The following is a 22,937-nucleotide window of genomic DNA, read 5'->3' on the forward strand; positions in this document are numbered from 1 at the left end:
CCCAGCCGGCACTGTAACTGAGGCTTCAAAAGGCCATTCCATAGTTCCATCAAGCTAGCTGTTCCCATGGGGATGATTTTATAGTGAGACTAGTTCAGTGAAAGAAGGCAACAAATTTAAGAGCTTGTGAAGCCCTTTATGTTTTTTGGTGTAAATTTTTTATATCAGAATGAATATTATCTAGCCTTAAATTTAGACCATTTGCAGCATTGTTTAAGTTTGAGCTTGGGATCATTTCTTTATTACAGTAGTAGTATTATTTGGATTATCTCTTTATGATCTAAGCAACATGTCATGTATTTTTTTGTTTGTAATTTTAAACATGAAATAAATTGTGTTCAATGTAAATTTCTTTTCTCTAGGCAACAATCCCTGTTCCATGTTCTTGCTGCATATTCTATTTATAATACGGTAAGTTGGTACATGCTTACCCACAGCTCTCTGAGTTGTATTGTGAGGAACTGGAAAAACTCTTTGGGTGCTCCCTCTCCAACAAGGCCCTTAGGGGCCACATCTCTTCATCTCAGGACCCAATGGTCTCTGCAGTCTCTGACTCTCTGGATCTTTTCAAGGCTCCTGTGTAACCCTGGGGTGTGAGAGCAGAGCTGCTTTGGAAGCGGAAAAAACCACAGTATGCCAGTGACTGTCACCTCTTTTCTCTTTCTCTAGATTGTTTTATTTTGTTATGTTTTGTGTATTGTTTGTTTGTTTCTATTTTAAGCAAAGCACTGGGAATGAGCAGGATTAGAAGGACAGGAAGTTGGCGGCTAGATTGATTTTTGCTTGACTTTTGATCACTCTTCATTACTCCTGGGAGGTTGCCTTTCAAGGTGACATTTTATCCACTCAGTGAGGTCCAAACAGGATACTATATGTACCCACTGGCTATCCCCAGGAGTAGGCTAAACCAAACTTCTTGGTGATAGCACATGTTGTTCCTAGGGTATTTAACACTTTGGGGGAGATAATAATTTGGGGAAAAATCAATTAGTGTTGAATCTAATATGCATGTTAAAGAAATACTTCTTGAATAGGTTCCAGGGAAGACAACCTTGAACCTTGGGATGTATAATTTCTGTTGTAATTAAAACCTTTAAGTTGCAAGAAATTCACTCAAACTAGAGCAAGTTAAAAAGGAGTTTATTAAAGGGACTACTCAGATAGTCGAACCTCATGGAAATTGAAGCTGTAAAGTGAGAAGCCTTAAGTGAGAAAGATAGCTACACTTTCTCTCTCTTCTACTCTCGCCACATGGTAACTCTGATTATCTCTGTTAACTGTTTGTTCCACTGTTTCTCTCTCCAGATTGCTTTCTTTGCCTACTTATGGGTTTTTCCGTGGCTAAAATTGCACCCATAGACTCACCGTGACCATTCTGATTACTGTCTCTGTGGCTGTATTCAGATTTCCTAGGGAGAGTATCTGATTAGTCAGGGCAGCCAATTAATTGTGCCCCTGGGGTCAGGTGTCCTCTTCCACTCCATCAGCTTTGGTTCATATGGGAGAAACATTGAGTCCCTAAGGCCAGTTATAAGCAGGGAATATGGAGAGAGTGGGCAGTTCTCAGAGAAGGGGCTGGATGGGTATCCCAAAATGTGTCTATATAAGGGTCCAGAAACCTAGAGGAGACAGGACAGCAAATTGGACACTGTAGGAGGAGAGAGATTTGCCAGCATCTGAGCAAAGAACAGGAATGTTGAGTTGAGAATCATACGTAAAAAAGAAAAACAAACTATTAGGGCTCTTTACAGAAGGTATAATGGTATTGAACAGGGGACACTAAAAATACATGCAGGTTTAGACTTTGTCCACACTTCTACATTTGTTCTTGAACACAGGGTTATTCTTTTATAGTATGTAGCTCAATGCTGTAAAGATTGTAATATTTTTCTGTAGAATTGCCCATTAAATAATGTGTTTAGGCATTTTCTGATTATTTTATTTCCGTTTTTTATGTGTGCGTATACATATAACTTGGTCTGAAAACTCCCGGTTTCTTTGTTCTCCTTTACTCTTTAGGAAGTTGGATACTGTCAGGGCATGAGCCAGATCACAGCGTTACTCCTTATGTATATGAATGAAGAAGATGCCTTCTGGGCCCTGGTCAAACTGTTCTCGGGCCCCAAACATGCCATGCATGGTAAGAAAACCCCGCAGGTTGTCGTAAACAGTAAACCAAGGAGGGGGACAAAGGTCAGTTACGACACAGTCAAACTTTGGGTGACGCTTGGTGAAGCTAAGTACAAAACTTAATGCCTAGGGGCTTCTCAGTTAATTAGCATTTGTTACTAATTTCTCATTCCATTCATCGTTATTCAGCTTCTCCAAACTTGTGTGTTCACATTTATATTCCTTTGTGTTTACCCCAAAGTATACTGTTGGCAGTTTAAAATTCTTTCCTTACTTGCCCCCAGTCGGGAGAAACAAATTTAAGTTTGGAGGAATTTAGGAAAAGCTCTGTTTGGAGAAATAAAAGATAGATTTATTTTTATCAAAATGTTTAGACAGTCATGCAGTTATTTCAGGAAATGGTTACTAGTGACTGGATATTGGGATGTGTAAGTCTTTGTCAAGGAATATAGTTGAGAAATGACATTTAGCCGTTTAAAGGAAAGGTACATAATAAAGTAGTTTTGTATTTCAAGTATGTTTTAGTTCTCTCAGCCATTAAATTGATATCCATTGTACAATAAAAGGCTGATAAAATGTTCTGGGCACTTTATTATTTAATATTTCATAGCTTGCATAATTTTTTGTTTTTCAGATTAGAAGATTGTTTTTAATAACCTTTTCCTTATGTTTGCAAAGCATATCCAATAAACTTTATTTTAAAGAGTTTGGTTGCAGCTTTTCTTGGAAATAAAAATGGCATTTGTCTATATAATGCAAAATTATTTTCCCAGTGCCATCCATGTGATAATACCAAATGAAAAACAAATTTTAACACTAATCACTCTTAAGAGTGGGTCATGTAAGTTCTGTTTGTGAATAGTTAAGCTTTATGGGGTGGGGAACCTGCCACATGTTTAAAGTGATATTTTAACATTTTCGAAATTATGACCATAGTTTATTAAATCTCACATTCGGGGTCAGCCTAGAGGCACAGTGGTTAAGTTCGCTCCACTTCAGCTGCCTGGGGTTTGTTGGTTCAGATCCTGGGCGCAGACCTATGCACTGCTTATCAAGTGATGCTGTGGCAGGTATCCCACATACAAAGTAGAGGAAGATGGGCACGGATGTTAGCTCAGGGCCAGTCTTCCTCAGCAAAAAGAGGAGGATTGGTGGCAGATGCTAGCTCAGGGCTAATCTTCCTCAAAAAAAAAAACCCCTCACATTCTTACCATGTGGTTTTTGTGGTGATATTGTATGTGCGTGTGTGGTATGTGCATGTGTGTTTGCATTTGGCAAACTCCCTCAGTGTTCCTTGCAAATTTTTTTTAATAAATACTATCTGTCTGCTCACTGGACCCTTTCAATGCCATAAATAGAGTCCAAAAGTAAGACACATTATATTGAACTGCCATCCAGTAGACAGTATCATTTAAAAAGGCATCTTGAAGAAAAATAATTCTTTTCCATCTTTATTTGGCTTTACCATAGGATGGTGTGCTGATATATGTTGAAGTACAATGGAATATTATAATTTAAGTAGTATGTAATTATGCAGAAGACTGCTCATTTCTTTTAAACATACCTGATAGCTCACTTTCAGCAATTACTGTCACCAGTTTAATCTGTAAAGCAATATTAATTTTACTATCCTATCATTTACAGTTACAGTGCAGTTTAGGTCATTATTATGGGCAAGTTTGTACTTAGAGATATTTGTTTCTAAGTCTGCCTATGAAATTTTGTAACTAAATGTTACCTCAGTTCTTTGCGTCTCCAAATGAAAGTGGTATCACTTACAAATGTATAGAATAAAATCAGGGCTGAAGAAAATGAGATTTAAAATAGCAATTCTGGGATATCACTGAAAAGTGGAGAAATGTTAGGTATCCTGGCATCCTTGAGCTAGTGTTTATTATTGAGGGGCATTGCCTTTTTCAAAATCAGACTTTTTCTTGAAATTCTTCCAATTCCCATTCCTATCAAATTGAGCGTGAAAGTGGCACAGATAGAGAAATAGAGATTTTTTTTAAATGAAATTATTTCACTGGAGAATGTTCCTAAGGGAGGAATAGAATCTCTGCCTCTGGAAATTTTTACACGCACACCTTAGAAAACTGAAAATTAGTTAAGAAATAGTCCTTCCCCAAAGATTTTAAAGCAGCGTTTCCCAACAGTGTGTTCCTTGGTTCTTGAAGGAACATGGTTTCACTGTTTGGAAACAGATATTCTGTGGCGGAAGAGAGGGACTCCAAGATCAAGTAAGTCTAGGAGACTGAATTAAACAAACAAAAAACCCACTAAGTTTCTTTAGTCTATAAAACAACTTAAAAATATTAGGAATCTCTTATGCATCATGAATATGCAAGTAGGGCATATATAACATACAATATTTCTCCTGGATTCTTTTTTTTAAACATAGAACATCTATTAGCATATTTCACAGTTTCATGGAACCCAGGTTGGAAATAACTAATGCGGAGAAATCATAAATCCATTGAGTATATGTCATTTTTAATGGATTGTATAGAATATCTGAAAGGAAACTTATGAATAAAAATAGGTGTAAAGTTCCGTGAGTTAAATACATAAAATTAATATTAACTTACCGTTTACAATTAGTTCCTAGAAATCTTATAGGTTATACTGTATAATCAGTTGGAATAAATACAGTTTTTGATATAACTTGATCATACAGTACCAGTATGTTTTAACTGATGTTAAATATCACCTATAGAAAGGATTTAAAAGTGCTAACAACTTTGGAAGTATCATACTAATGAAATTACTAGAGTAAATTTGAAAATAATGTTTATCTAATGTATTAACTATAAAATGATAAGTAATCAAGATTAGAATAACCTATAAAAAATTTGCACTTTTAAGAAATGCTGTAAGGTACTTTGAAAGAACAGATAATCCTAATAAGTGGCTTCAGTTTCACTTTTTCTTAACGTCTTTGTTTCCATTTTAATTCAGAAATATTCTGTCCTCTTTCCTATTTTTACAAGGTTATAGGAAACATTTAGCAAACAAATACTAGACTACAAGTTTCATTACCCAAAGCTTATACACAATTATTTCCTTGATGGGGAGGAAAAATATTTTGGTAACTACTGGACTTTTTGTTGTTGTAAACAACGTGTTGTTTGTTGACATTTAAAAATGAAAAATATGTTGCATTTTAAAATAGGGGTTTTTATTGGTATTGTTTATGAACTATTGTTTTTATGTTTGTATTCTAGGCTTTTTTGTCCAAGGTTTTCCCAAACTCTTGAGATTTCAAGAACATCATGAAAAAATACTGAATAAATTTCTGTCCAAGCTTAAGCAACACCTGGTAGGTAGATGTGACATTGACTTACACCCACTTATACCAAGAATAAATTGAGTGCAGCCTTTGGTCTCAGTTACCTTATTGATTTCTAGTGTTGTCCGTTTCATTTACTATGCAGTTATAATTCCCAGTTGCATCAGATTTGTGAAATTTAGTATTGATGAACTATCACAGCTCTAACTTATAGAATCAAACGACTTCTTTGAAGATGATATTTACCAACAATACAGTTTTTAAAGACAGATGATTTCTCAGTAATTGTGGAGGTTTTTTTATTGCACAAAAAATATTTTAAGGTCAAACTCATCCTTAGTGAACCGTATATATATGCTCTACTATAAAACACAGTTGTTTAGTAAAGCAAAGATACTTCACTGTAAAATATATTAAGGAGAATCAAATGTTGTATTATAGTCATATATAAGAAGTATTTATTCTTGGAGTGATTTTCAAAAGTAAAATTGAGGGAGAAGGAGGAAATAGTAAGAAGAGAAAAAATAGAAATACTCTAGCATTGAAAAGATTTATAACAAAATGATTTTATGTTTAGCTGTGACAGCTACCTCCAACAGCCATCCTAACTTTTAGTATTATATTGTCATATTTTGTTTGCTACAATCCAGAAATTGTGAAGTCTTTGTTTTTTCAGGATTCGCAAGAAATCTACACAAGTTTTTACACAATGAAATGGTTTTTTCAGTGTTTCCTCGATCGTGTGAGTAGTTATTTACAAAACCCCCTCATAAAATTATAAATACCAGACAAGAGCAAACTGTTCATCATATTTCTGTTTTGTTTTTAATTATAGACTCCCTTTACACTAAACCTGAGAATATGGGATATCTACATCTTTGAAGGAGAACGAGTTCTTACTGCTATGTCTTACACAATCTTAAAATTACACAAAAGTAAGAAAATGTTTAACTATAAAGATTTCAAAAAAAACCAAGGCTTATTTTAACTCTGATTTCTCATTCTCCACCCTACTGGAAATTCATTTCCTTTTTGTACTGGTTTTAAAAAATTCTTGAAGATCACTGAAGAAATTATCTTGAGTTGGTAATTTACTTTCATTCGTTCTTTCTCATGACTAGAAACTTACTACATTGCAAAGGTCTCTATATCAGTTTCAGTTCGTGCTTAAGCAGTAAAATTCAATGTGTTGGTTCACCAATAATATTATTCTTGCTAAGGACTTGTTTCCACTGGGACTCCCTATTCCTTGTTACCAATCTGAATCTCAGGTTTGTCATAGGAGAAGAGAGAGACCAAAGAAACTAACCCCCTTAGTTAAAAGGTCTAGAGAGCACATTTTCCATTACTGTTTCCTTCATCCGGAAGAAAGCATCCAGCTCCAAGCTGTAGACCAGAGATGGGCAACCTCCAGCTCCTCTCTCTGCTTGACAGCATTGTGGCCTCTGGGGCAAGTACGGTCAATGTCTCTCATCGCCTAAATGCAACAAGCCTTTAAAAAGTCTCCAGCTGTCATATTTCAAGGGCTCTGTAAATTTGATGTGCTGTGCCTTACTCTAAAAGTCAAGAAATAAGAGGTTTTTTTCTTCACGAATATGAAGAACTTTATTCATCATAAAGTCTCAGTTCACCCATTAAAATTACAACTCCTCATAGTAACTCCTCTTGTAACTATATGGAGAAGAGAATTGTTGAAAGCTTTGGGACTTTGTATAGCACTTCAAATCTGGGTCATACAACGCCGTTTCACATTCACTGATTACTCTCTTCTGTTGTTCTTGAGTGACTCGTCTGTTCAGCTTCTCAGCTAAATGAGAAGTTAATTGAGTCACTGGGGACATGTTTTGCAGTTTTTCTCCCTGCTGTGCTTGGCATTGTTCTGAGTACCTGTCAGGTACTTTAATATAAGATTGTTTGATTGCTTACTTGAAAAGCATGGACTTGAGCTTATCCAAACTTGAGATAGAAATGAAAACTCCCTTTAAAATCACATTTGTATTGTTTACTCTGAAAGAAAAGGACTCAGAAGTCTTGTGGTTCATTTCTCTTACACCCAGTCCTTACTCCCCCAACACACAAAGCAGAGCTCCAAATACAAAACATTTGACTATGAATCATCTCCCAGGACTTAGGGTCTGTCATGTAACCACAGGGAATCAATCAATCTCTCTCCTTCCCTCTCCCTCCCTCCCTCCGTCCCTCCTTCTATCTCTCTCTCTCTCTCTCTCTCTCTGTCTCTCTCTCTCTCTCTCTCTGTCTCTCTCTCCCCCCCTTCTCCTCTCCCCTCCCCCTACCCCCTTCCGCTCCCTTTCCCCCCTCTTCTGGATTATGAATTGACCAAGATATAGAACAAGAGTATACTTTTTATAAAGATATATACTTAATGGTTTAATGTTCCCTAAACAGTGACAAAGTGGAAACATGATGTTATATTTCTCCATGGTTCTGTTCCCCCTCTTAAATTATGTTTTATTTATATGACTTTTGATTAATTTTGACAAGTGAAAAGTTTCTTCCCCTTTTGTAAATAAACTTTAAGTGTAACGAATACTTTATATCCTACTGTATCATCAGACTAAATAAGCTGTGGAAAAAGAATCTGTCCGCTGCTGTGTTTTTTTTCCTGGTTAGGAAGACAAAGTCCAAGGACTTAGATGAAGTTCAGAAACTGCCTGGGCACCTTAACCGATAGTGAGCTGAAGCTCCCAAGATGTTTTTCTTGTTTTCTCCCTGATTGCCTTAACAATATTTAGAAACGTTATTACTAGAGATTCATCACACAGTGGTTTTAAATAGTAAAAAAAATTAGTAACAACCTAGATATCCAGTATTAGAAGACTAAGTAAATTGTAGTGCATACTTACAATGGACTCTTATACAGTTATTAATAATGATGGTGTAAAGTCATATTTGTTGAAGTAGAGATATCAGCGATATACATTATTGAGTGGGGAAAAAACAAGGAGGTGACTAACATGGAAAATAGGATTTATTTTTTAAATTGATACATGGGTGCACACATCTGCTTGTAGGGCAGTAACTAGTGGGAACTCAGCTGATTTTTACTTTCTGCTTTGTATCTGTAATTTGAATTTTTTCACTAAAACTAATTTCACAAACTCAAAATTTAAAAATGACTTAGCATTTTTATTTCTCTCATCCTTTCTTAGAACATCTAATGAAATTGTCTATGGAAGAACTTGTAGAATTTCTTCAGGAGACCCTGGCAAAGGACTTTTTCTTTGAAGATGACTTTGTAATAGAGCAACTTCAGATTTCTATGGCAGAACTAAAGCGGGCGAAATTAGACCTTCCAGAGCCTGGTAAGAAATATCCAACCACTTTACATCTAAATCATAATTGACGTTGGAAAACACAGCGCGATTAACATGGGCCATTTCTGTTTCAAAACATAAGTATTGTACATACTTGTAATGATATAAATCAGTATCTTACCAGCTGCTTATGCCTTTATTATTTTAAGAAAAAGCAAATAAACTAATTAAATCTACCTACATTAATGAAATCCGCCTCTCCTAATGGAATAACTGTGCCATCCCTATTTAAATTTAGAAAGCTGCTTGACTAATAACATTGTTCAACAGAAGTAACCATGGCTAGTGCTTTAAACTAGCATAACATTAAGTATGTTTTATTTTCATCATCTCATTTTGTAAAACCATATGCAAAGTAAAGGTCCAATTTTATAGGAGGAAACTGATACTTCAGTGCTTAAATGTGAAGCTACAGAAGCAGTAGATAGTACTATTGACACCAGCGTCCAAGTTTTCTGACCACTAATCCAGTGCTCTTTGCAGTATGTTGCAGCGTAGATAATATATTTTATTCATTTATTTTAAAATATCTTCCAGCACCTCCTATTAGATTCTCTGTTAGGCGCTGTGCAAGAAGGGGTTTAATAACTGAAAAGATAAACGTGCTTCTTGTTGTCAGGTGTTCACAGGAAAGACAGAATTCATACAAGTGATTACATGTAGAGTGTGAATGTGGTAATAGCAGATCTGGGTACAGGATAAATGGGGAAGGATCAGCGCAAGGGTCGGATGAGAGGGAAGAAAAACGAAAATGTAGAAAGGTCACAGTAGGAGTAACTTTTAAGAGTTTTGACCAGATGTTACTTGACAATGTATGATTTCCCGAGAAAAGTGTGTTTTTTGCCCTTTTCCTTTCTTACCTTTGTTGCAGTGGATGGGTGTGGTAAGGGAGTTGGGAAGTGGAAGGTGGTGCAGGAGAGATGAAAGTAACTGAGACCAGCTGTTTGTACCTCAGGTACAGCTGGATGTAGCATTTCCCAGTCTGTGTGGCACGTACTTTGATGTCTTCTTGGACATGTGTGTCCAGAACAACAAGTAGGCGTACATTCATAGAAAACACATCTTTTTCCCTTTGGTAAAAACCAAGATGCTGTGCTTTTAATTATTTGCTTGTGCGGGGTCTAATCAGTGTTTCTCCAAGGTTTGTTCTCCATCATCAAGATTCACTGGAAAACAAACCCGTCCCAGTAATAATTGAGTGTGGGAGTAGCTGTGTGAAACCACCCCCTTCGCTAAGTGAGCTCAACCCTTGCTTGTTCAGTATAATAATGTCTATTTTCTACTAATTCTTTCCTGTAACAAGGAATGCATGTGGAACAGCAGTGCCTACTGTATTCTTGCTCCATTAACATTTATTTTTTAATATCTTGCCTGCTTTTAAAAAGAATTTAAGACAAATTTTAGTAAAAGACACAAATGGAGAAAAAATATGTACTATATAGTAGAACTATTTAAACATGGGGATAAAATATTAAAACTTGTGTATGCACAAGGATGATTTAGCATCTAACTAGCAGCAGTTATTTATTCACTGCTGACTATGTGTCACCTCCTACCTGCACCATCTCATTTAATCCCTAAAAATAACTCAGAAAAAAGTTAGGAAAACTCATCTGCATTTTATATATGAAGTAACTTAGTAGCAGTGGTTCGTGAGATCTTTTTACTAGGAAATGGTAGAATGGGCATGGAGAGTGGGGTGGGGGGTAAAGGGAGAGGGATAGATAAGTAATACCAGAAGCACGAGGGTGTTGGCCGGTTTATTATATATGTTGTAGATACTTTTCATATAGGATTTAAAAAATTTTAATCAGTCTTTTTCTTTATGGTGTCTCACTTTTGTGTTTTGTATATAGAATTTTCCACATGCTGAATGAAAAATTTTGCATTATCTATATTTTCTCTTAGAGCTTTTATGTTTTTATTTTTTATGCTTAAATCTTTAGCCCATCTAGAATTACTTTGTGTTTAAGGGAAGAGAGAGGTAAGAACTCAGCTTTGCTTGTATTCCAAATGACTAGGCATGTGGCTTAACAGCCTCTTGAGATTTGAAATCCTGTTATTATCATGTAATAAACTCCCCCAAAATGTCTACATCTAAATCTTGGCATTTTATTCTATTCCAGTGATCTCTACTTTTCTAGTTACAAACAATTTTAATATCTATTAGAGCTAATTTCCCCTCTTTTTGGATTATTTTGTCAAGTTACCAAAAAAAGAATCCACTAGTATTTTAATTGACATTGCATTGAATTTAAAGATTATTGAGAGAAAAACGATATTTAAAAGAATGGGTTTTTCTAAGTACAAGCTTTTGCTTTTCAGTGGTTCAAGTTTGTTTTAATGTCCCCCAGTAGAATTCATCTTCTTCATATGACTGTTAACACATTTCTTACCCACCCATCCCAACCCCCACTCCTGTAGGTAGTTTTATCTTTCTTATTATAAGTTGAATCTTTCCTTCCATTTTTTTCTAACTGGTTAGGAAAACTTTTGGTATTTTTTTTTTTATTCTGGTAAAATACACATAATGTAAAATTTACCATCTTAACCATTTTTAAGTGTACAGTTCAGTGGTATGAAACACATTCATAATTTTGTAAAACCATTACTACCTCCCATCTCCACAACTCTTTTCATTTTGTGAAATGGAAACTTTATACCCATCAGTCAAGAAGTCTCCATTCCTCTCCCTCCATCCCTGGCAGCCACCATTCTGCCCTCTCTGATTTTGACACTCTAAGTAGCTCATAGAAGTGGGATCATGCAGTACTGGTCTTTTTGTGATTGGCATATTTCACTTAGCATAATGTCCTCAAAGTTCATCCATGTTGTAGCATATGTCAGTTTTTCTTTACTTTTTAAGGCTGAATAACATTCCATTGTGTGTATAAACCACATTTTGCTTATTCATTCATCTGTAGATAGACACTTGAGATGTTTCCATCTTTTAGCTGTTGTTAAATAATGCTGCTATGAACATGAGTGTACAAATCTCTCTTCAAGACCTCACTTTTAATTCTTTTGGGGATATACCCAGAAATGGAATTGCTGGGTCATGCCGTCATTCTAGTTTTAACTTTTTGAGGAACTGCTGTACTCTTTTCCACAGCAGCTGCACCCTTTTACATTTCCACAAACAGTGTGCAAGCAAGTGTACAATTGCTCCACATCCTTGCCAACACTTGTTATTTTCTGTTTTTCTTTTTTTATAGTAACCATCCTGATCAGTGTGAGGAAATTTCTCATTGTAGTTGTTTTGTTTTGTTTTTGCTGAGAAAGGTTTGCCCTGAGCTAACATCTGTTGCCAGTCTTCCTCTTTTTGTATGTGAGCTGCTGTGACAGCATGGCTACTGACAGAGGAGTGGTGTAGGTCTGCGCCTGGGAACTGAACCCAGACTGCTGAAGTGGAGCACATCGAACTTAACCACTTAATAATGCAGCTGGCCCTTATTGTAGTTTTGATTTGCATGTGCTTAATGATTAGTAGCATTGACCATTTTTCATGTGCTTATTGGCCATCTGTATATCTTCTTTGAAGAAATGTATGTTCAAGCCCTTTGCCCATTTTTGAGTTGGGTTGTCTTTTTGTTGTTGAGTTTTAGGCGTTCTCTCTATATTCTAAATATTAATCCCTTATCAGATATATGATTTGTAAATATTTTCTTCCATTCTATGGGTTGCCTTTTTTGCTCATTGATACTATCTTTTGATGGACAAAATTTTAAAATTTTCATTAAGCCCAATTTGTTTTTTCTTTTGTTGCCTGTGCCTTTGGTGTCATATCCAAGAAATCATTGCCAACATCATAAAGCTCTTGCCTTATGTTTTCTTCTAAGAGTTTTATAGTTTTGTGACTTACATTTAGATCTTTCACCTATTTTGAGTTAATTTTTGTTTATGGTGTTAGGTAAGGGTCCAACTTCATTCTTTTTCACGTGGATAACCATTTTTTCCCAGCATCATTTGTTGAAAAGACACTTTTTTCCCCATTGAATGGTCTTGGTACCCTTGTCAAATAGCATTTGACCATATATGTGAGGATATTCTTCTGGGCTCTCTATTCTATTGCGTTGGTCTTAAAGTGGATGTCTTCATGCCAGTACCACACTGTTTTGATTACTGTAGCTTTGTAGTAAGTTTCGAAATCAGTAAATGTGAGTCCTGGAGCTTTTCAAGATTGTTTTAGTTATTCGGGGTCCCTTCAGATTCCATGTGAGTTTTAAGATGGGTTTTTCTATTTCTGCAAAAAATGTTATTGGAGTTTTGATAGTGATTGCTTTAATTCTGTGACCTATAGGTCACTTTGAGTAGTATTGATATCTTAACAGTGTTGTCTTCCAATTCATGAACATGAGATGTGTTTCCATTTACTTATGTCTTCTCTAATTTCTTTCAGCAGCGTTTTGTAGTTTTCATTGAACAAATCTTTCACCTCTTTGGTTAATTTCTAAGTATTTTATTCTCTTTGATGCTATTGTAAATGGAATTATTTGTAATTTCCTTTTCTGATTGCTCATTGTTCCTGTATAGACATACAACTGACTTTTGTGGGTTAATGTTGTATCCTAATGGCTAATCATAATGCCGTTATCAAACCTAACAAAATTAACAATATAATTCCCAAATGTTATATAATACCAATTCCATATTAAAAATTTTCCAGTTGTACCCAAAATTGCCTTAGACTGTTTTTCTCACCCAGAATTTAACCAAAGACTACACTGCCACACTTTGTATTTGTTTGATATGCTGCTTGTCTCTTAATGTGCAGCAGCCTCTTCCTTTTCCTCACTTCCTACCCCTGCCTCTTACTTTTCTCTCTTTTCAGTGACACTTTGTGGAAGTGATCAGTCATATTGTCTTGTGGAATTTCCCACATTCTGGAGTAGTCTAACTTTTCTTTTTTGGAGTCGTTTAACCCATTCCCCCAGCCTCTGTATTTTCTATAAGCTAGAAGTTAGAGGTAGAGGTTTAATTAGATTCAGGTTAAACAGGAGGCACATAGTGACGAGTCTTATTACTATTAGTGACACTGAGTTTGATCCCTGGTAAAAGGTGATGATAACCAGATCTCTTTATTTTAAAAGTAAGATTTTTTTTTAATTACGAAAACTTTTCAGTTAACAAATGATCTGTGGCATAATGTTTTGACATTGTAGAGATATCCGGTTTCCTTTAACCTTTCCCCTGATGGTTTTAGCTTCCATTGATAGTCCTTGCCTAAACAAATCTTTCATTTTCTAATTTTATTACTACTTTAACATTTATCAGCAGATTTTCTTCTGTAACAAAGAGTTTTCCCTTGTTGATCAACAGGGGCTTCTTGGTTACCTTAAAATGTATTTCCTACTGAAAAGGCAGAATAGATGCTGAATTGTTTTCTCTTTACCAATTTTCACAATTAGGAGCTGATGTTCTTGATTATCTCCAGTGACAGCAAATGAGCTTTTGTTTTGTCTTTCTCACTGTGAATCCATGGAATTTGATATATTCTGAAGGTTTCCATCAGATACAATTATTGTTGTTTTAGTGCTCACATTGTTCTTGGTTTGGCCAGTGGCATCTCCGTTAAACTGATTCCTGTGTCCTTTTGACCTAACGCTTCAAAGTAGTCTTGGAATACTTCCTTGCTTTTATGTGCAGCAAGACATCTCTTCTTATCCTAAAAATCCCCTGTTCCTCAGTTTTATTACACAAATAACACACAAATACATCGTCATGAGCACTCTAGATAATCTTTGAACTGTGTTGAGTGAAGTATGAAGATTTCCCATTACTTCACGTCCTCCCATTCTCTCCTTCAGAGGTAACTACTGTCAGCAGTTTGGGGCATATTCTTCTAGTCCTTTTCCTTTGCTTTTACATATAAACTTTTGTGTAAACATGTATATTTACATAAATGTGCAGAGCTTTTTTATAGATGTCTTTTATCAACAAATGTTTTCTTCTATTCCTAATTTACTGACACTGTCTTATGTCATTTTTGTGTTTTTAGTCTTCATTTATTTTAAGTATATCAAGCCTTTCCTTTATGTTGCTAATCTGATTTCTGGCCATTTCTGTTCTGTCTTATATTGTTTCTGTTTTATTGATTAATTCTATAATTCCCTTTTTTTCTGCCATTGCTAGTAATAAACATGTATAAAGCAGTTACAAAGTTTTAGCTCTCCATCTCTTAATGTGAGAAACAATGAAGACCTCAGTTTAAATAAACGTTCTTTTGGTTGACAAGTGGAGTATTAAACTGACTCAAATAGTTTCTTGCATACCCCATTGGCTGGCGATCTTGAGAGAGAAATATCCCCTTGTCCTCCTCAGCTGTCTTCTAGTCAGAGGAAGCCATTTGGCAGAGGCTTGTCAATTAGGGAAGTCATTCTGGTTAGAAAATCTATGTGGATCCACTATCACTGCCAATTTGACCCAATATAGTTTATGACCTATAAAGAAGAATGCAGAGAAAAATTTTCTTAGAAAATTGAGAGCCTTTTTTTTTTTTGAGGAAGATTAGCCCTGAGCTAACTGCTGCCAATCCTTCCCTTTTCGCTGAGGAAGACTGGCCCTGGGCTAACATCTGTACCCATCTTCCTCTACTTTACATGTGGGACACCTACCACAGCATGGTGTGCCAAGCGGTGCCATGTCTGCCCCTGGGATCCGAACCACCGAACCTCGGGCCATCAAAGCGGAACCTGCGGAACGTGCGCACTTAACTGCTGTGCCACCGGGCTAGCCCCAAGAGAACCATTTTAATATCTACCTTTATTTTAGGTATCGGAAAATATGAAACTCAAGGAACCTTTTTAAGAAAGAAAGCATTTTGTTGCTTTGAGCTTTGATAGCTGTCCTCTTTTGTCCTAGAGAAATTCGGAATTTTTATTGTGTTTCTCTCTGAAAAATCTTTCCTATCTTCAGTATTGCGTTTTCTCCTTTGCATGTTTTCTGTAATGACGTCAGACTTTTTGACTGCAGCATAGGAAGGCAGTGTTCGTTTGTGCTTGTCCGCAGCAGTGCTGTTGGGGCGTTGCATTGCAGTTCTTTCAGGCCCGCTTCCAGAGACTGCTCTGTCTTAGTCTTTCTCCACCTCTACCTCTCTAACCATTCCTTCTGTTTTTCCTTCACTGGTTCCTTTTCTTTAGCTCATGTTTCCTATAACCCGTCTAATTGTGTCCTTTACCTTTTTATTCTGCACACTGTCCTTGGGCAATTTCATCATTTCCTGCAGTTACAGGAATCATCTCAAAGACTTCCAACTCTGTACCTCCATCCCAGATCTCTGTCCTGGGAACTTCTGAGTTCCAGACCTCTCTAGCTGATACCTTACATGGGCATCTTCACCTGCCTACCATTCAGATCCCTCAGACTTCATGTCTCACTCCCCACCCCCCCTCCAAACGTTTTCCCATTTCTCCTGTCCATTTCCTATCATGGTAGGAGGTTGAACTTTCACTCATCCTCCTAGTCATCCAACATCTCCTTCTCTTTGCTACCCCTGCTTGCTAGCACGCCATTTAGTTACAATCTATTTGGTCACCAAGTTCTGTGTTTCCTTTGATTCTTATTATCTCTCTGGCATTTCCTTCCTCTCCAACCTCACTGTCAGGACTGCATCATCTACACTGGAAGCCCTGACTCCAGTGCTCGTGTCCTCGCGGCAGAGTGATCTTGTGGAATGGCCACCCCTTCAGGGGCGCTTCAGTGCTTATGGGAGAAAATCCACACTCCTTGGTTTGATTCCCAGTACTCTCCCAGTCTGCTTGTTTTCTTACTTCGTCCATCCCACCTCCCCAGCCACTGTTATCATAGTAATAATAGGAGCAAACTTTTGAGTCTTATATGATAGACTCCTTGCTAAATGCTTTCTTTACATACACATATTGCTTAATTTTTTTCAGTAGCCCTTTGGAGTAAGATATTAATTGATACAAATTTTTTTCCTTTTTAAATATCCAGAAGGACAATTTTTGGTGCACAGGATTATTTAGGTTTTTAAAGTTAATATTTGGTTTATTACAGTTACAAATCCAGAAACCTAATTCTTCTTTAAGTTCTTTAATTCAGCTTACAAAAGTTAGTAGACTTTTTAAATGTGGCAAATTTTTACATTCTCTTTTAAGGGCCTTTAGTTAGTGTTTGGTTCCATTTACAAACGTAAACGCCTACAAACATTTTTAATTGCATTTATAAATTTAATATATCCAATTTCCTTTAAATGTCTCAATTTTTTGGTTTAAAAACAAAACCATCCCTAGTTCTAAAATAACTCAAACGTAAGAATGTGTGGAACCTTAAGTCTCTTAAATGTTCCAATACTGTTTATTATAAGTTTCAAATCACAAGTTCAAGTCAATGACTCGTTTACATATTTTTAATTGGCATGAAAAGGCCAACTTGGCCAAATTCTCTTAGATGTAAATACGTAAAATACTAAATATGAACAAATTCCTTAATGCTGAAAACAGAATGAATGACACGTGTTTAATTCTCCTAGATTTTTCCGTACTTAGTTCTTCTAGATCTTTAGGAATTAAAATACGTATTTTTAAATAAATTTGGGGGGGCTCCTTTCTTAGTCAGTTGAAATATGAGCTAGGACTTCAGTTGAGTTCTTGTCTGTGACCCAACTCTCAGGCTGAACCACTCTTTGTTCTTGCCAGTTGGATGCCCATCAGGTGGCTTAGTCACGCAGTCCAGATGTCATAGATTCCAGCTGCATGCTACCTATTTGTCCTTCTCCTTTAGGAAGTCTGCATCTTCGCACCCAGGAGAACTGGATTTTGCATTTCTTTGGTCTTTTACCTTTACCTTTTACCTTTACAGATCTCTGAACATGATGGAATCCTATATTCTTTTCATTTGTTTCTTACCTGGAAGTGCCATAATTCTTACATTAAACAGCATTTGTTCATTTTGAATAGCTTTCGTGGTCATTCTGCCATCAGTAGTATTGTTAGTAACTTATAGATGAGGAAACTTAGTCTGCAAGGTTAAGTATTTGCCCAGGGTCATGCAGCTGGTGAGTGACTGGCCTGACAGTTGAAGCCAGGCCTGATTCCCAAGCCAGTGCCATACATTATACTAAACTGGCTGTGCTGCTTATGGTTCACGATGCTAAGTGTCCTGCTCTCACGTTTCTTTGCCTTTGGACATGCTTCTCCTCCAAGAATGCCCCAGAGAATTCTCCAGATGTCTCTTCCTCACTCATTCTGCTTAGTTTTCACGACTTGGCTTAAGCATTGCCTCCTTCCTGAACCTTTCTCAGCCAGTCCCAACCTCCCAAACCCACGGAACTTGGTCGCTGGTGTTTTGCGCCAGAGCTGTCCCCCTGCCTCCCTCCGTCCTCACCAAGGCAGTGCTCCACTACTCGTGTTGGTTTGACGTCTGCATTAGACAGGGAGTTGCTGGGGGTCAGTGACCGTGTCTTTGTTATCACCAGGACCCAGGACAGTGCCTGGCATACAGGAGGCATTCAGTCAATATTTTTTAATGAACAAATGAAGGTGTAATATGTTTTTTAGATAGTGAAACCCTACTGTCTATAGAAGGTTAGTACGAGGTGATTTTTTGAGATGATGGAACCGTTTTGTATCCTGACTGCATACACACACACACACACGTCAGTTTTATTGTATATTAATTTTAAAAAACCCTCTGTCCCACTTTTTGAGAGTATGAGGGTTTTCACTTTTGTCTGTTCATATAATAGAAACTGATGTTTCTCTCACATATTCAACATTTTTTATGTATGCATATGTGAATTGAAACTAGGAAACACAAAGTGTAGATTTTAAAAATTATTTCACAAAGATCTATTGAATTTATGTGGCATTACATAGGTTTATAGTGATAAAGGTATTTAATTGTCTTCTTTCTGCTTCCCTTATCTTTCAAGTTTAATCTAGTAGGAAAAAAGTCAAGCCTGTGAATCTAACTACAATAATGTTTTGAATTTTTTTTTACTATTATAGTTATAATTTAGAAAGCAAACTATTTCTTTTGATCATCTTGTTGAAAGCTATAATAATGTTTGAATTGTGTATTCCTCTGCCTAATGGTACATTAAACAGAAATAAAACCATTTGACTTTTCAGATATAAAATTTGAAGTCAATAATTTTGTAACAATATTTTAAAACTCTGTTGGACTTAATATTTGCTCTGGAGGGGAATAAGATGACCCTTTCCCAGCATAATTTTCCTGACAACAGCTGCCAGCATTTCTTACTGGAAACCGTTGGAACAGTCGAGCACATAGTTGTGTTGCTATAAAGTAGGATGCTGCTCACGCGAGGGCACTGAGGGCCCTTGCCTGTAGTTAGGTCTCTTATTGGTGATGCCTTCGGAGGCAATTCATCTGCAAGGCTTGTAGTTGAGCGTGGTGTCCACTGGGTGGTGACAGAGACCTGAGGAAGGTGAAAGATGGACAAGCCTGAGGGGACTTGAGGGAGTCTTTTTAAGAAAAAAAAAAAGTTATTTAAGAAAAAACAACTGATAAACCTTTTTGCCTTTATTCTGACATATATTGAGTTATATTTCCTTTTCTGGGGAGAGTATTCTTATTGTTGGCACTGGTATACAAATATCGTTATGTGGTGGAACACTGGTGGTGTTTTCATAAAGGCATTCACTGTAATATCTGATAGGAATTGTGGTGCTTTCCTGCCCTCTGAGGAGTGGGGCAGTCATTCTTCATTTAAATTTCTGGGTATTCAGGCACAGGAGGGAAAAATAAAATGTTAGGTGTGGAGCTAGAATGGAGTGAGCAAAAGTAGTATGTCTATCGCAAAGAAGTCCAGAATAAAAGTATGGATAATAAATATTAATACTTATGCCTATTTATAGCCATCTGTTTTGACATCAGTTATGCTTGAATCTTTTAGTTACACTGAATTGCTTAGGGGTGAAAAAAGTTGGTTAAAACAAACAAGGCCAAGTCCAGCAGTGTTTGTGTGTGTATGTGTGTGTGTGTGTGGTAGTTCGAGTAGGCTAAGATGGATCTATGAAGAGATTGTGCAGAAAGCTTTAGTGCTTATTTGGATCTACTTCTGTGGGAAAAGGGCAGAGAACATTTATTAGCATATGAAAATATTACTGGTGGTGGCATTGTCCTTCTCACACGGTCTATACAGTATGTCTCCAGCTCACTGAAAGTTGAATAATTAATCTCCTAAAAAGAATTGGCTGTGTAACAAAGTCAAATTGATTTTTCTTCCTAATTTCATAATTACAGAGGTCAGAGTGCCCGGACAGAGTCCTTGAGTTTTGGTACTACTGTCGGAGTTGAGAGGCCTCTGCCTTGCCCAGTTGTTATGAAGCATGGGAAAGTCCCCACTCAGACAGCAGAGTTATGGCACCTGCAGGAAGGGAGACGCTCTGATCACAGGTTCCCTGCAGCCTTCTCCGTGTTCTGTCTTCCCGATCCTAGTGCCTTGTGTGCCTGCCTTCTCCTCTGGTCCTCTCTATTACTGCCCTACCCTGATCTTGCCTCCTCGCTGCTCCTCCTTTCCTTCTTTCTTCCCCTGCCTTCTTCTCTGATCCCTTCTTTCCACGTTTTCCCATTCCTCCTCCTCTTAAGAGACACAGCCCTCTCCCACAGACAACGTTGCCCTGTGGTTCATTGGAGACCTTCCCTGAAATGCAGACAACATACGTACATTTGATCACTGTTGAATCACTGAGAATTTTATGCTAGTCAGAGGCACTTGGTCAGTTATGGGAATAACTTGTACATGACATAATCACACAGTGTCATCAGTCAGCAAGTATTATGGAAGATATATGTTGAGGCCAGGATCGTGAGCTATGCATTAGTTCCACTTGTTGGTCTTTAGCATGCTCCCTGGTCACAAGGCACTGGAGAAGGAGATATGACCGGACACTGTTTGAAATGAAGCAAATCGCAGCGCTGCAGTCTGGCCCTCGGACCTGTGAATATTCTTAACCCTCCCATGCAAGGCCTCCTATCCTAACTTGGGTTACTGTCTTAAAATTGGGAGGAATTGGGTTTTTTAAGCGTCTTAGGAGGCTCTTTCTGATAGCTCTGTCTACTGCCTTTTTCAAATTACTTCACCTCTTCTGTGCTTATTGGAAATCTTTATGGGGCAAAGAGGCTGTATCCTCCAAGTGTCTTTGTACATTTGAGGTAGCCGCCATGTACCTCACACAGAGTCCTGGTTCCTAACGAGAGGTTGCCTTTTAGGAATTAATTAGATATAGTGTCATTTTGTCTGCACTGGATTTTTTTTTCTTCTCCAAACCCTACTACATCTAGTTTCTTAGCTATGTAGATCTTGGGTATTTATAACCATTATGTTTCTGTACTGTTTATATGAACGGTACGTCATTACTCTAGTTCCTATTAATGGTAAATGAATGAACGGACATTTTGTCAACATGTAACTTGTAATTCTGTTACTGTTTTAGATACTATAGGGAAAAATACAAAAGAAGTCGAAGTCACTTTAAGTAGATTATTGTCTACTAGGGGGAAAAGGAAATGTATTATGGGCTACTATGAAAGAACTTTAAGATGCTACTTTTTGGATATTTTAGAACAGTCACAGGATTTTTTCCCCAGTCTGGATTTTGGCCTCTTGCCCATTCGGTAAATGAAACATGTTAAAGTTTTCTTTTGATTCTAATATGATGTGTAAGTGCATAGAATATTAATGTCTCTTCCCTTAGAGAAATTTCTGTATTGACTTGAATGTAAAGTAGTGTCAAGTGTAAGGTGAATACTTTCCTTACCCTTTATATTGAAAAATTAAATCTCCCACGTATGTATGACACATACCTTTCCATTTTGTTTCATGCATGATATTACCACCTCGGTCTCTCCATTACTTCCTTCTCAATTTTTTTTAATACTTCTACTGAGAAATACATGCCATATATCCATGATCCTGTATTTTACTTTGTGTCCTGTTAGTCTTTACCAGTGTGTGCCCTTATGTATCTAAAAGATTTCAGAATGAGAATTTACGGATGTTACAATATAGGAACAGTATGTGATATGGCATTTTTTTCCCAAGATGTTCTAGTTTCTCTCTTAGGCCTCTTTCATCTCTGCTTTCTTCCTTCCACCGCCACTCTAAAACTTTTAAAAATCTTTTCCACCATGTTGGTTCCTTATTAAACCCCATTCTACTCTGTTTCAGCTAGTACTAATCTAGAATATTACTGAAATTCTGAGTACCACACTGACAAAGATGCCCTTTCATCTTTCTCATCGTCAATAAGCAGCTATAGCTGAATATCTTTGAGAAACACTATGGAAGCCAACCTCAAATTGACCATCCCTAGCATTACGTTGGTGACCACATGACGTAGAAAACATCATACGGGAATCTGCACAGTAATGGAGCTCTTGTTTCCCCTATGGATCTGTTACTGCCTGTGCCCACCTTGCACATTTATTGTGTTTTGGTATCTTTTTGATGTGGTTATATAAAATAAATGTTAATTACTATAGTTGGTTTTAATACATTGTTGATATTGAAAGTGTGCTAGGACCATAAAAGCAGATGATCATAATTAATGAAATATGTGACTTTTACTAACATAAAAGGGCAGTCCATAAAATTTGCTTTTAATAAAGCAAATCAGTCTTAGGATTTAAGACGTAGACCTGAGGGTGGTGTCTTAGTTCGGGCTACTCTAACAAAAATACCACAGACCGAGTGACTTAAACAACAGAAATTTATTTTCTCACGGTTGTGGAGGCTGGAAAGTTCAAGGTCAAAGTGTTGGCAGGGTTGGTTTCTTCTCCCCTTGGCTTTAGATGGCCGTTTTTTTGTTCTGTCTTCACATGATCGTCCCTCTGTACCTGTCTGTGTCCTACTCACCCGTTATAAGGACATCAGTCATACTGGGTTAGAGGCCCACTCCAATGACCTCATTTAACCTCGTTACCTCTGTAAAAGCCTTATGCCCAAATACAGTCACATTCTGAGGTTGGGGGGTTAGAGCTTTAGTGTGAGTTCTGAGGGGACACAGTTCAGCCCATAACAATGAGTGGTTTTTAGGCACAGCTGAAGAAGAGGAAACACACACATTTGTTCTCTGGTGAATCATTTCTTACTCTAGTCCCCAGTCCCACTTCCCAGGACCCAGAGTGTGCAGCTCTTTGCTGAGGGCTGTCGTGGGCCAGGCACTGTCCAGTACTTCAGACGTATTAATCAAGTA

At 37.1% G+C, this 22,937-nt stretch overlaps 1 protein-coding gene across 11 annotated transcripts in view; it reads left to right on the plus strand.

Moving 5' to 3' along the window:
• The window catches only part of USP6NL (USP6 N-terminal like), a 254,559-nt gene that overhangs the window by 223,820 nt on the left and 7,802 nt on the right, over positions 1–22,937 (plus strand). For all 11 annotated transcript variants that reach the window (XM_070501182.1, XM_070501188.1, XM_044761880.2 and 8 more), the window contains 6 exons: positions 363–411; positions 2,020–2,140; positions 5,355–5,449; positions 6,096–6,161; positions 6,255–6,354; positions 8,590–8,742. In XM_070501182.1, coding sequence (XP_070357283.1) covers positions 363–411; positions 2,020–2,140; positions 5,355–5,449; positions 6,096–6,161; positions 6,255–6,354; positions 8,590–8,742 — 584 coding nt within the window. The remainder of the gene's footprint in view (positions 1–362; positions 412–2,019; positions 2,141–5,354; positions 5,450–6,095; positions 6,162–6,254; positions 6,355–8,589; positions 8,743–22,937) is intronic.

The sequence above is a fragment of the Equus asinus genome, chromosome 29 (genome assembly GCF_041296235.1).
Source record: "Equus asinus isolate D_3611 breed Donkey chromosome 29, EquAss-T2T_v2, whole genome shotgun sequence".
NCBI lineage: Eukaryota > Metazoa > Chordata > Mammalia > Perissodactyla > Equidae > Equus > Equus asinus.